Here is a 14,288-nt window from a genome sequence, read left to right as displayed (position 1 = left end):
ATAGTGCTTGGGACAGTGACATAATAGGTGCTCAGTAAATATTTGATGAAGGAGTGGAAGCATTTGGACTTGCAGTTATCAACACCAGTTATGGCTATTAACCTTGACCTAATGGGTGGCTGTGGTAAGAAATTACACAATTGTGAAAACTGAGAAAGACATTTGAGTATTGAAGATACTTCATGGTGTTTGTAATTGTTTCTTCTGTTGAGGACAGATTCAAATAGTTTATGATCTAGGAGACTAGCGGGCTGAGTTTATTAAGACTTAAACTGGAGGGTAAAAGGCATTCTAGCAAAATGAAGGACTGGGTATTTTAAGTAGCTTGTCATGGTGGACTGTCACTTAAATTCACTTAGCAAATAGTTATTGAATGAATGAAAGTGCACTATTGGTTAACTTCTTTGGACTTTGTGTGTGTGGGGAGGATTTATTAGAATTGATCTTAGTCTATGATTGTACTACTATGACTATATATTAGGATCTCTTGTTTTTTCCAATCAGATTTTCTCTCTATTCTTTTACAATTCTTCACTCTTCTGCTGCGAATGATAGCCAAAAAAATAGTCAAATCTCAATAGTGTATGGACGTCATAGAACAAGAAACAGCTTCCCGTAAAATTATGGTGTCTTTTTTCCTTTTCACGTCTTAACAATTAGACATTTTTCAAGTGTGGGTTTTCCTTATGGAGCTTACATTTCATTGCCTGTTGATTTCTTTATTTTATTTCCTTAGTATTATAATTGACTACTTTCTTTATGTGACTCCGTTAAGTCTTACATATCAGTCAGTCCCCCGTAGTTAGAACTCTGAGTGGATTTTTTCGCCTCAGCTTGGGTGAGTGGGAGTAAATGCTGGCTGCATTCCTTCAGCTTGGCTCAAAGATTTCAGGCATGCTTGTGACCTACTGGCCTGAATTAGGGCTGGTATTGAGTCTGCAAGCATGAGGTTTGGGTTAATAAGGCATACGCCCAGTTCTTGTCTTGGAATTTCACTTGGGAATCTTGTCTCTCCTGGTGACAGTTTCAAATAAAATGGCAAGATATACAAATCAGGATATATATGTCTTATGTTTTGATAATGGAAAACATCTGTAACCTCTAACAGTAATTTGCACCTATTTGAAATTACCCTCCAAAAGTGTTTGATGTTCTGGTGTTCAGTTAAGAATCCTCCGTGTTCACATAACAACTGTCTGATGATCTCATATTTATTGATATTTAGTGTGTAAAACCAAATCAATTTTGACCCTTCAATTTGCTGAAGAGTATGTAGCATTTTTGGATACTACAGTTGGACAACACAAGCAGAAGGATTTTATTTTTTGAAGATTGCTACACTAGGTTAGTGCCATGGTCTTATTCAGCAGATGCACCAAGTGGAGGTTTGGCAGGTGATAGGGAGAGAGTAGAACAGTTTTCTTTGGCTTAAACTTTAAATTTGGTACTTTATGGACACATCTAGTTTCCCTAAGAGATTGTGGGTTTATCTTCTCCCAAATCATACCAGTCAATTTTAAAACTTTTGTTTTCCCCTTAGCTTTATTGTCATAGCCATACCATCATTTTTATACATAGCCTTTGGTATAGAATTTTATTAGCTTTTTAAAAAATTCTAAAATGATTTTCTTCACTTTGTCTGTTTTACCTGCCTCCTTTGTTTTGTTTCCCAGTGGCAGCTTGGAATGGAAACTGTCCATATTCTAGCACCACTCATCTTGGCATGTCTTTCTGTCATGACAGGGGTTCATGTGTGATGGGATGTGCTTATCGCATGTAGTCAGGAAATTTGAACCATTTTCTTTATTCATTTGAAAGGGATGCTTTCTCACATTGTGAATGCTGTTGCAATTGTTTTAATAAATTCAATGAAAAATGACTGTTTCATAGAAAGCTATAAAGGTACTTGTCCTCATTCATAAGTTGTGCTGACTGATTTAGATGCAGTTCCTATGGGATTGTCCCCTTACACTGTTGGCACTTAGCTGATTGACAAGAGAGAGGCCTTGAAAAAAGAGCACCGAAATTTAAGGGAAAGGAACGGGATAATAAGTTTTTAAAAACAATCTGTCTTGAAGGTAAGTTTTGAGCCATAGAAACTAGCCTTTCAACAGGCAGTTAGGAAAGAGTCTTCTAACAGTTGGAATAACTCCATGTACCCAGATCACCCCAACACATTCTGTCTGTGCTTGACTGTTCCTCTCCATGCTTTCTGATCTCCCATCTGTGTCCACTTGAGGATCCCACATTCAGCATTAACTGGCCCTGGGTCATCTTGATTGGCGAGGCCGTATTTGTACAATCTGTCTGCTGAGGTGGAACAATAACAGCTGGTACGCAGCTGTACACTTCGTCCTGGGAACTCCTATTTCAGCCAGCAGTTATACTAACAAAATTGGAAACATTTTCAAATAGTTGCTTTCTGTGACTACTGTTTGTGTTAACTGTTTGGAGACTCCCATTTAGTAACCTAAACATCTACCATCTCTAATTGACTTTCTGTGCTACAACCTCATTAAAGTTTCGTATTCCTCAGATCAAGTCTGACTGCAAGGAGAATAGTCATTTTCTGATTCTGAGGAGTGAGCACGTAAGAGCAATAGTGAATCAGTGACTCCTAATTTGATATTTCAGAATGAGCTAGTTCTCTTCTAATTCAGGCCATGGAAGGGCATTTGGAAGTTTTGTGAAATTCTGTATGGCCATTGTCGCTCATTACTTCACTGTAAAGGAGGCTGTTTCACAACATCCTCATGGAATTCTTCTGAGCTGCACATAACAGAGAAGCATTTATGTTCCCCAGCAGTTAGTACTTGAATCCAATTCTAAGACAGGAAGGGTTTCTCCCCTACTCAGAGAGATTAGACATACTTCACCACGTAGGAGGCTTAAGCAGAATTCCTTGGCTTGGCCCTGTGTGCACAAAGGCTGGATTCTCATTGTCCAGGTGGCCCCCTCCCCTTCTCTTAGTCCCTCAGCCAGATCCACTGTAGGATTCAGAGCAGGAAGTATTAGTTAATTTTGTGTGCTTCGTTCTAAACATCTGCACTTGAGTCTTTTTGTTTATGGAAGGAATGTGGCAAGGGGAGGCGGGGGAGGCAGCAGAACATTCAGAAGCTAAATATTTTCTTGAGGGTGTGTATACCCATGGTTAGTATTTTTTTTTAATTTTTAATTTATTTATTTTTGGCTGTGTTGGGTCGACGTTGCTGCACGTGGGCTTTCTCTGGTTGCGGCGAGCGGGGGCTACTCGTCTTTGCGGTGCGCGGGCTTCTCAGTGCGGTGGCTTTTCTTGTTGCGGAGCACTGGCTCTAGTCGTGCGGGCTTCAGTAGTTGCAGCACTCTGGCCCTAGAGCGCACGGGCTTCAGTAGTTGTGGCGCGCGGGCTCTAGAGCGCAGGCTCAGTAATTATGGCGCACGGGCTTAGTTGCTCCACGGCATGTGAGATCTTCCCGGACCAGGGATCGAATCCGTGTCCCCTGCATTGGCAGGCGGATTCTTAACCACTGCACCACCAGGGAGGTCCCATGGTTAGTCTTCATGTGCGTGAACGTGAGGTGAAGGGGAAAGACGTTCTAGCTGTAGGGTTGCTGGAATACTTTCCAGATGTGTACTTACTGGTTTTCTTAATTGTTTGGCTTGGCTGCTTTCCTTTAAAGTCCTTCATCTACTTTTGCATGCCCCCACAGTATGAAGATAGTGTCGTCGCTGTCATTGGAAAAACGGAGACCTAGTCCTCTTTTCTGTTCATTTGGCATTTAACTAGATCTTCTTACTCTGTCAACTGTGAAATGAGTAGGATGGACAGATAAAGAGTAGAGAAGTGTATACAGAGAGAGAGAGTGTGTGAACAAGCACGTGGAAGGTCTCAACTATAGCTGTTTAATGGAATAAAAACTAGCTCCTTTAGTTTTCAGTTCTTGATTATCCATGATTACAGGTAGTTCCAGATAACACAGGATATTCAAGCCATGACTCTTCCACTCTGTTTTCTGTATTTGCTTCCTTATTTATTCAGGTTAGACTCTAAATTCCTTGGAGTAACATCTATCCTGCTACCTTATTGTCCTTCCATTGCCCCTGTACAGGAGGTGCTAAGTGCTGCTGTAGAAAATCACACCTCCACGAAGGTGTCCGTACCCTCATCCCGGCAGCGTTGTCTCTGCCCAGCAAGCCTTTCTCTCTAGTCAGCTTTCTGCTAGTCTCTATCGTGGCTCTACACTGTCTTCAGATATTCCCCACTGGCTTTGCCCTCAACCCCTTAGCAGGTACCCTTGATTTTCACTGCACAGACAAAATAAAGTCATCAGTTAGAACTCTTTCAACTTCCATCCTCTAAAACCTACTAAATCACTTACATTTGCACCCGGGTAGAAAGCAAGGATGCAGGTTTTCTCCTTTATGGAGCCAGTCCTTTCACCAGTGCTGAATCACATTCTTGTTTCCCCGCCTTGTTTCCACAGTCATTCTTTCTCTTTCTGCTGACTGGAGCGCAACAGCATGTAATACAGCCTTGTATCTTCTCTCAGAAAAAAAGGGAAAAATCTTCCCCTGGCCCTGTATCCCCTCCAATTACCGTCATCTTCTCTTTCTCCTACCCTTTAGCCAGATGTCATACCAGGTTGGCTACACTCACTGTGTCTACCTTCCCACGTCCTATCTACCATACGTTCTCAGTTCCAACCCAGCAAGATCCCTGCCGGTGGAACTGCTCTCACTAAGCACCTCAATGACCTCTTTGTGGCTTGAAGCCATAGGACGCTTCTTAGTCATTATCTTACTTGATTCGCTTAGCAGATTTAAACACCATTGATTCTTTCCTTCTTCATCCTCTTGGCTTCCGTGATATTTGTCGTCTTTTACTTGCCCTCCTCCCTCTGGTCTTCATAGTCTCCTCTGTTGCCTCATCTTCTGGCTGTGCTTTAAATGTTGATGCTCCTCAGCATGATCCTAAAAGTCAGCTCTCTCCTCATTCAACACTCTTACCTCATTGGTCTCAACCATACCACATCTTCATTATCCATCCACAGGCTAATGAATCCCAAATCTGTATCTCTAACTTAGACGTCTCTCTTGGGCCTTCAGACTATTCACATCCAACTCCCTACTAGACATTTTTTCTTGTCTAGATGACCACAGACACCTTAAATCTTGTGTATCCAAAATAGAACTCATCTCCCCATCCTGCCCTCCACTTCTGCCTCCAATTTTGCTTAACCTCCTTTGTTCTCTATTTCAGTGGATGGTACGTCTCTCCATTTGGCTGTTTTTAAACTAGAAAACTGAATGTTATTCTCAATCCTTCCACCTTGTGGAATGCGTAAAGGAAGCTTTGGCAATGAAACAGAATGTCAATAGGGTAAAAGTAGAGAAGGCTTTCAGAAATGATTCCTGCTCTCCTCCATCATTTACAAATTATTATTGAAGTCTGCTAACTACATGTCACCCAAATCCGTTCATTTCTCTATTCCAGCTGTCCCTATTCTTAGTTCAGCCACTGTCGGCCAGGATTACCGCCACATCTTCTTAAATATTCTCTCTACCTTTAGTCCTGTCCCTTCTAACCTAACCTCCACACAGTGGCCAGAATGATCTTTCTAAAAATCAAACCTGATCATACATTTCCTGACGTAAATCCTTCAATGGCTTGCCATCAGCCTGAGGAAGTTGAAGTTGCTCTTTAGCCTGGCCTCAGGCCTGGCGTGCTGTGCTTGCTAGCTGACTCATCTCCAGCCACTCTCTCCAGTTCTAGATGTACTGCACACCACTGATTCCTCCAGTGGCCACTCCTCTGTGTTCTCTGGGCTTTCATACATCCTATTCCATCTGCCTGGATGCCTGATCTCTGTTGGCCTAGCTAATTCCTCTGCATTCCTCAGGTCTTGGATTTAGATGTCACTTCCTCTAGAAAATTTCTTGACCTCATAGATGTGGGTTAGGTGACTCTCCTCCATGCTCCCAAAACCTCATGTCCTTCCCCTGTCATAGCACTCATCACATGGAATTGCAGTGATCTGTATCCACTACTGGGCTGGCTGCAATGTCGAAGGTCACGCACGTGGCCATCTTGTTGTGTGGAATGTGGAATGTGTGAGCCTCCTTTACAGATTGCCACAGAGCCCTCTACCTCTTTCAACTGTAGCTATAAGTTAGAATGAAAAAAGCAGCTCTGAAAATGAGGCGTGGTGAGGCAGTGCCAGCAGCAGCAAGCTAGGGTGCTTCAAAGTTTAATGCTAGCGGAGTTCCTTTCTGACGTTCTGCCACCCATCGCTGTGTTTGTGCCGACACTGAGTGACCACATATGCCTGTTTCTTTCAGTGTGTGGCTTTGTGGTGCAGATGTTTGTCTGGGACACAGGATACCCTGATCCATTTTACCTTCTCTCCTTTGATCCATTCTCCTGTAGGTTGGGTTGCTAAAGAACAATGAGATGGCAGAAATGTAGACAGAGAAAATAGAAAAGCAAGAGTAATCTGTAATCCACAGATTAGTGAGTAAGCCTTTGAACATCCCAAGCCACATACTCATGAGTAAAACTAAATTGTTTTACCGTTCCAGAATGTTTTAGATAGTCTCTGGAATGCCATCGATACTGTATTATAACCTCGCCTTCATTCAGAGGTGACGTCTTTACATTTTTGACACAGTAAAGAGATACAGGTTAAATTTGCATTCTTTGAACAAGAAGGTTGTAAACTGTATTTGCATGACCTGTGTCCAGACAAAGTGTTATACTGCCTCCTAGGTAGAAGATCCGGATTTGTAAAATATTCTTTGGCAACTATACCAGGTAGGCCCTTGTACAATCAGGCTTTTGTGTGTGAACATCTCCAGGATCCTAGTTCACGAATTCTCTTCTGTACCGTATTATAATAATGCCTTATATTTGTATAGCGTTTTATAATGAATCAGGTATATGCAAGATCTTAGTTTGACCTTCCAACAACTCTTTGAGGTAGGAGGCTCAGGGATTATCACCCTCATTTTTTTTTTTTAATTTTATTGGAGTATAGTTGATTTACAATATTGTGTTAATTTCTGCTGTACAGCAAAGTGACTTAGTTTATACATATTATATATTCTTTTTCATATTCTTTTCCATTATGGTTTATCACAGGATACTGAATATAGTTCCCTGTGATATATACAGTAGGACCTTGTTGTTTATCCATCCTATATATAATAGTTTGCATCTACTAATCCCAAACTCCCAATCCTTCCCTCCCCTACCCACCCCTCCTCCTTGGCAACCACAAGTCTGTTCTCTATGTCTGTATCACCCTCATTTTTACAGAGGAGAAAATGACGGAACAGAAATCATACAGCTAGTAATTGAAGGAGCCAGGATCTGTACTCAGGTCTCATAATGCCCAGTCCTGTGTTTTTTCCATCATACCATACACCTTTATGTTCAAGATCTTATGAATGTGAATGTTTCATTATATGGGGGACAGTTAATCAAACCCCTCTTTCAAGATCTGAACCAGTTGGGAAATGGAGTCAGATATGGCTCATCATATCAGTTTTATTACAGATAAAACTGGCTTGAAGAACAGCGCCTGGACATATAGTTTACATGGGCCTTTTGCCCCACCCCAGTTGAACTCATCCACTTAGTCCTGAATCGAGTAGCAGGACAGCAGCAGGCCTCCCCCGCACAGTGGCAGAGGTGCTGTCTTGCACTGAGGGGTGAGGGAGAGGAGAGAGGGGGACTCGGGTGACAACTAGGAGAGAGCTGAGGAGATTCCGGGCCACACATGAGCAACACTCCTTCTCCCCCGGGGATGAGTGGGTGTGAGGAAGTGAGAGAATGGCAGAAGTCTCTCCTCAACACTTCTGAGAGTGCAGGAATTCCTCTTCTGTGGGCTTTGTAGGGTGGTTCTTCCTGTGAAGTTGATTCACTTGGACAGAAGAGACTGTAAGCTTCTCGAGTTCAAGGACCACTTACGTCTAATGCATCCTGTCCCCCAAAGTATATAACATGGGACTGAGCATGTAGTTGTGCCCAATACATACTTGTTGACAAACCGTGATCTTCATTATAACATAGAAGCAGCAAAATATAGATATTGTCAGAGATAGAAAGACCAATTTGTGAATGAATGGTGTTTGAAAACAGCTGCACATTATCTTTTTTTACCCACCTGAAATCCTGCTGGCTGGCAACCAAGCTGTCCCAGCCATCAGGCTGTGTTCTGCCTGCCGCAGGGAGCTGCCTGACGCAGTGACTCTTCTTCCAGAGGGATGACAGCCCGTTGGCTCCTCCCTCTTGCTGTCCTTCCTTGCTCAGCACTCATGTCTCATATATTCTCTTTTGAACACAGCTTCTTTAAACTGCCTTTCCCTTCTCTCTCTTTCTCTTTTTTTGTCATCTCTTTGTCAGCTACTAGAGGAATCTTTTTTCTTCTTTCCTGCTCTGCTCCCTGCCCCATATCTCAATCACTGTCCTTGACTCTTTCTCAGATTTCTCTTTCTTAACCTGGTACATAAGCAGAAGAATAGTGCTGATGATACTCTTCCTGCATCAAGAAGTAACATTAAAATTAATAAAGAACGAATTTTTTAAAATCTTGAAAGTGCCCAGAAGACCCATTTAGAAAGCCAGCAAATATTTTCTTTTCTATCTTTTAATTAAGCTTTTGTGGAAGCACCAGCATTAAGGATAAATGCACATTTTCACTCAGTTTTATTTTTGTTTAACAATATAAGTACGTAATATATGCTATCATTTTTCATGGCAACCAAAATTTTAACAACACACATCATAAGTGGGCTTTTATGAGCCAGCTTATGAGTGCAGCTATAACTTATTTCTGTGGGAAAACACGCACTGTTTCCAGGCGTAGAACAGCCTATTGGACACAGCCAGTGTGTTGTGTGTTCTGGAACCCTCTTAGCGTAGTGTGTGCAGGTTGGTTTGTATCCTCTTTCTTTGTCAAGTTCCAAAGCAAAGTGGGAATAGAGGGGGTTTCTTTGCTTCATACGTATGACTTCTGGACATCGATGTGTTTGCCCCACAGGAAAAGCGTTTGACATCACGTATGTGCGCCTCAAGTTCCACACCAGCCGCCCGGAGAGCTTCGCCATTTACAAGCGCACGCGGGAAGAGGGGCCCTGGGTCCCTTACCAGTACTACAGCGGCTCCTGCGAGAACACCTACTCGAAGGCAAACCGAGGCTTCATCAGGACGGGAGGGGACGAGCAGCAGGCCTTGTGCACAGATGAATTCAGTGACATTTCCCCTCTCACCGGGGGCAACGTGGCCTTTTCAACCCTGGAAGGAAGGCCCAGCGCCTACAACTTTGACAATAGCCCTGTGCTGCAGGTAGGCACCTAGCGGTTGGCTTGGTAGCCAGTCAGTTCTTCCACCTGCAGGATGCAGGAAGATCACTGTAGTGGGGGACCATGGTCCCACTTCTGAAGTAAGGGGTAGGAATAGCACCTACTCCACCAGGACAGACAGCTGGATTTTATTCTGCTCTCCTGTGTACTCGTAATAAGTGAAGGAAAGTAGTTTTATTTCTGCTGCCCAGTTGATGTTTGTTCTTAGTTTTCATGCACGTGTATTCTGGGGTGTAAATTTTACAGATTTTTTAAAATGTTGAATAATTTTGACTTGAGTCTCTGTACTTGCAGTGGAAACATTTTGCTTCTGCCTTCCTTTTGAAAGAGGGTATTTGAATGAATCTACCAAATTTTTTGTATCCTGTCGTACCTCTTCTTTGATTTGACAAAATAAAAAAACTATTTTTTAATATTAGCAAGAGGGAACAACTGAAGCAAGATGTTTAAGAACTCTACCTTCCTTCGTTATTGTACGAGAAAATTTTGGTTGGGTTTGTCTGGCACTGTTGCCAATCATTATGAAAACTCTTCATCACCTAAAAGCACTGGTTTTTGTGACAAGATATGAATTTAGGTAACCCTGGCATAGTGCTTAAGGACGGTGATAGAAACTTTTCCCTATATGGCAATAGAAAGAATTAAAGATTTCTTTTTTCATAAATGCCGTGTGCATATTCCTTACACACTATAATTTGGAATCTTTCTGTATTGCTTAGATGTCTGTGACCTTTTCTTATGTTCTGGCTGTTTGATTATGGAGAGACAGATGCGTGTCATGCCATACTCAGCACATTCACACAGACTGGAGATGCTTCTGTCACATGGCTGGAGTTAACATCTAAATGGGGACAGCCTGTATTAATTCGCTGAGACAAGAAAGACTGGATGTGGGTTTGCAAATGCTGTGTATACTTTATGAAAAGCTGTTGTGACTTCTAAGTAGGGAATCTCCCTGTTTTTCTGGGCCTTATGCCTTTGTGTTCCCTCATTCTTTCTCTTTGGAACTTTTTATGTACAAGGACCCTTTGTCTAATTTGGCCGTGTGGCTTTGGACAGTGGCAAAAGATGAGAATATATTCTCGCTGGGTCCAGTTCTTCCCTTCCATTGTATTTCTGTAGTTTGCTGGGAGATCATAAATCTTGATTTTGGTAAGCTCTGAGGGTTTTGGTGAGCAATGAGTGTGTTTGCAAAGGTCTTTCAGAAAATGTTTCTTTCAAAGGCAGTAAGGTGTGTTCAAAATACATGGCAGAAAGAATAACCGACTTTGATAGGTGAAAAAGCAGGAGACAGATTACCTAGGGCAGAAGTGATCTATAAATACTCTTTAAGTTGGTTAACTGGCACACATTTTCTAACTTTGATTCTTCCTACACAAATTATTATATTTTACTGTCCTGGGGAGGGAACAGTATAGTCAGTAGGGAAAAGCAGTGAGGTAATGATGTGACTGTGGTTTTCTGGCACCTTTGCTAACTGTATGCCTTGTCAGCCTGCCTTGAAGCAGTTCCCCCAGCTATAGGAATTCTGATGCTTCTTAACTCTTCATGCCACAGAAACTTGTAAGACTAAATGTGGCAAAAGGCTGTGGGCATCTGCAATAGATTTGGTCAGTTGGTATCTTTATGCAAAAACATTAATTATGCGTCACTGGATGTAAGAGCTCTGGCTCTGATATACAGTTGCCTAGGAGGGTTAACTGATATGACTTGTAGACTATCTGACAGTGAGGAGAAAGACAGTTGGCTTCTGCCCTCATTGCTCCCTGTGCCTCCCTCTAAAAGTTGTGATCTCCCGGAAACCTTCCTGGTTTCAATGTATATGAATATTACTAAGCATGTAGTGATTTATAATAATGATTAGCATTTATTATAGCACTTACTGTAATGTGCCACAATGTGACAAGCATTGTTTTAAACCCTTTAGATATAGTAAATGTATTAACACATTTAACCTTCCCAATAACTCTATAAGGTAGATACTTTTATTTTCTCCATTTTACAGATGAGGAATCAGAGGCCCAGAAAAGAAAATCACTTGCCCCAAATCACACAGTTTTAAGTGACAGAACTGGGATTCAAAACCTAGAAAGTCTAGTTCTAGAGTCTGTTCTTTTTAAGATGCCCGTTATGGAAAAAAAAAAAAAAAAAAAAAAAGGCTTAGATTCAACCCTTGAGAAGCTTTTATTCCAGGAGAGCTGTGATAAAGATGAAGCCTGTCGAAGATATAATAAGCATTAAACACAGAGATATGTTTAGCTGTTTACACTACAGACGACTAAAAGATTCCTAACATTGTGGCCATGAGTGGGCGTTGTTATTGGAGTTCCAAGTTTGGATATGGTGAAATCATCATCTCTTCTCCTTTCTAATTATACATGAAGGCTTCATGGAGATAAGCCTTGATGAGCTCTCTGTGTTGTTCTACATGCCAGGTGTTTGGCCTGGTGTAAGCAGTGATTCTTAATCAGGGGTGTGCTTCCCAGTCTCATGTGAAGCCTTCTGAAAACATAGATGCCTGCAGCTCTGCACGTGCTTGTTAACGTCTCCGTAGGTGATGCTGATATGCAGTCCCAGGAGAGGACTTAAAGTGGACATGGGGGACTTCCCTGGCAGTCCAGTGGTTAAGACTCCGTGCTTTCACTGCAGGGGGTGCCGGTTCGATCCCTGGTCAGGAAACTAAGATCCCACATGCTGTGGGGTGTGGCCAAAAAATAAAATAAATAAGTGGACACGGTATATTTGAGTAGTTTTATGTAATATACCACTCTAAAACTTAATGGTTTTAAACAACCATGATTTACTATTTCTCATGATTTTGTGTTGGCCTGGGCTCACTCCCTGGCAGGTCAGCTGGGAGCTGGGTTTTTCTCTCCCTGTGGTCTTACATCCTCAAGGGGGCTAGACTAGGCTTCTTCATGTGATGGAGGAAGTATTCCAAGAGGGTAAATCCCAGTGCACACGTGCTTGTTAATAAACCTCTGCTTGTGTCACATTTGCTGATGTCTCCTTGGCCAAAGCAAGTCACATGCCCAAGGCTAGAATCAGCGTGGACAGGGACCGCACAGGTTGTGGACACTGGCAGACGTGATTCATTGGGATAATTATTATAACTACTACAGATGTAAACATCTGACTAAAATTAGCTCAATGAAAGGGCATTTATTATAAGCGCTTAGATCTCATAAAACCGAGGGGAAAACTGTATAACCTTCATTCTTGTCCTCTGCCAGTAAGGTATACCTACCGACTTGATCAGTTGTAGTTTCCTCAAATCTGTTCATTTGCTTGGCAAATGTTACTTGAGCACCAACTATATGCTAAGCACTAGTGAAATGCAGTGAACAAAACAAAACAAATTCCTGCCCTGTGGGGCTTATAATATGGTGGTGGCAATGGTGGGGTGGGCAGGTGGTGGTGATGGAAACAGGCAATTTAAATAAAATAGGGAAGGGAAATAGGGAGTTGCAGGGGGCTGGTGGGGGAGGTGGCGATTTTAGATAGGGTGGCCAGGGAAGGCCTCATGAGAAGTGACATTTGGGAAGGGTCAAGACAAAGAGTACGTCTGATTGGTTCAGGCCAGTGTAATGATTGATTGCTTTGTGCTTGGATGTGTCTCCCAGATCTGTCCGTAGTGGATTGGGTAAGAGGGAGAGGGAGATGGTACAAGATGGGCAGGTGGAGGCAATGACCAGTGTATCTGGTACAGTGGTGGTACTACGTGAGCTCTGTGCTGGCTTCTCTTGACTGGCTTTGGGGTGTGGATACAGGATGGAGAGACGAGACCTGTGTGTTGACTACCTAATGCATGCTGAGCGTTGAAAAGCATATTTCATTTAAGCCTCTCTACAGCCTTGTGAAGAAACTAATATTATTCCTGCCTTGGGAGACTCTGAGTGGTAAAGTAACAACTTAGATCAAAGAAGGGAAGAGTCAAGAAGGAAATTCAAGTATGAAGAAATGAAAGGAGTCCTTGGGTGTTATAATAGATTTAATGCCAGAAGAGGACATAAGTTAAATGATACATTAACTGTTTAGAAGATTTTGTCACATATATGTCGCTTATCTTCAGTGCCTTTACCTATCTTTTCTGTGTTTTTGTTTTCTGACAGGAGTGGGTAACTGCCACTGACATCAGAGTAACACTCAATCGCCTGAACACTTTTGGGGATGAAGTGTTTAATGACCCCAAAGTTCTCAAATCCTATTATTATGCAATCTCTGATTTCGCTGTGGGTGGTAGGTAAGTAAATCATTAAATAACCTTGAAAGTGATTGGAGCCTTGGTGTAGAAGTGAATGTAGCAACTTGTTTACAACTGTATTAGTAATGTTTTTAGACCTCATTATCCTGGAAACAAAGTAATTAGGTTTTCTAAAACCTTGTCAAATCAACATTAGTGAATTCTTATTGAACATTTAAGTGCAAAGCTCTATGATAGGCACTATGAAGCTACTGAGGAAGTGCAAGTCTGACACTCACTTACTGAGAAGGACCTGACCTTCTAGGATCCTACAGGTGAATGGGGCAGGCGATGTATGAATATGCGAAAAGTTAAATGCTAGTACCATCAGGTGTTTTAGATAAAGAGATGTCATATGTCAGAGAATAGTTACAGGACTGTCAGGCTAGAGAAACAGATGGAATCTAAGCTGGGCGTCAAAGAATAGGTAAGGTTTAGATAAAGAGAGAGGATGTCTGGGTTGGGTGCAGGAGGGTTGGGTGCATGTCACGAGCAAAAGTTTAGAGTTGGAAGCGTTAAAACCTCCTTGACTTAAGGAAAATCTTATATGAATTTGTGGAGTTGTAAACCAGAGAGAGTTTGGTAGCCAGAGACCTTAGACAGTGAGCCAAGAATCTTGGACTTACCTCCCCTTGTAATAGACTATGAAGTCTCAAGAGCAGAAACATTATTTTTGTATGCAGTGTTCCTGGTATGGGATTGA

General features: G+C 42.1%; 1 protein-coding gene across 1 annotated transcript in view; it reads left to right on the top strand.

Moving 5' to 3' along the window:
* The window catches only part of LAMC1 (laminin subunit gamma 1), a 121,274-nt gene that overhangs the window by 64,278 nt on the left and 42,708 nt on the right, over positions 1–14,288 (top strand). Inside the window, exons 2-3 of the mRNA XM_061183035.1 lie at positions 9,021–9,325; positions 13,455–13,585. Coding sequence (XP_061039018.1) covers positions 9,021–9,325; positions 13,455–13,585 — 436 coding nt within the window. The remainder of the gene's footprint in view (positions 1–9,020; positions 9,326–13,454; positions 13,586–14,288) is intronic.

This window comes from Eubalaena glacialis, chromosome 3, assembly GCF_028564815.1.
Source record: "Eubalaena glacialis isolate mEubGla1 chromosome 3, mEubGla1.1.hap2.+ XY, whole genome shotgun sequence".
Classification (NCBI taxonomy): Eukaryota; Metazoa; Chordata; class Mammalia; order Artiodactyla; family Balaenidae; genus Eubalaena; species Eubalaena glacialis.
The sequence above is the reverse complement of the archived record's forward strand: the minus strand, read 5'-3'. Positions and strand labels throughout refer to the sequence as shown.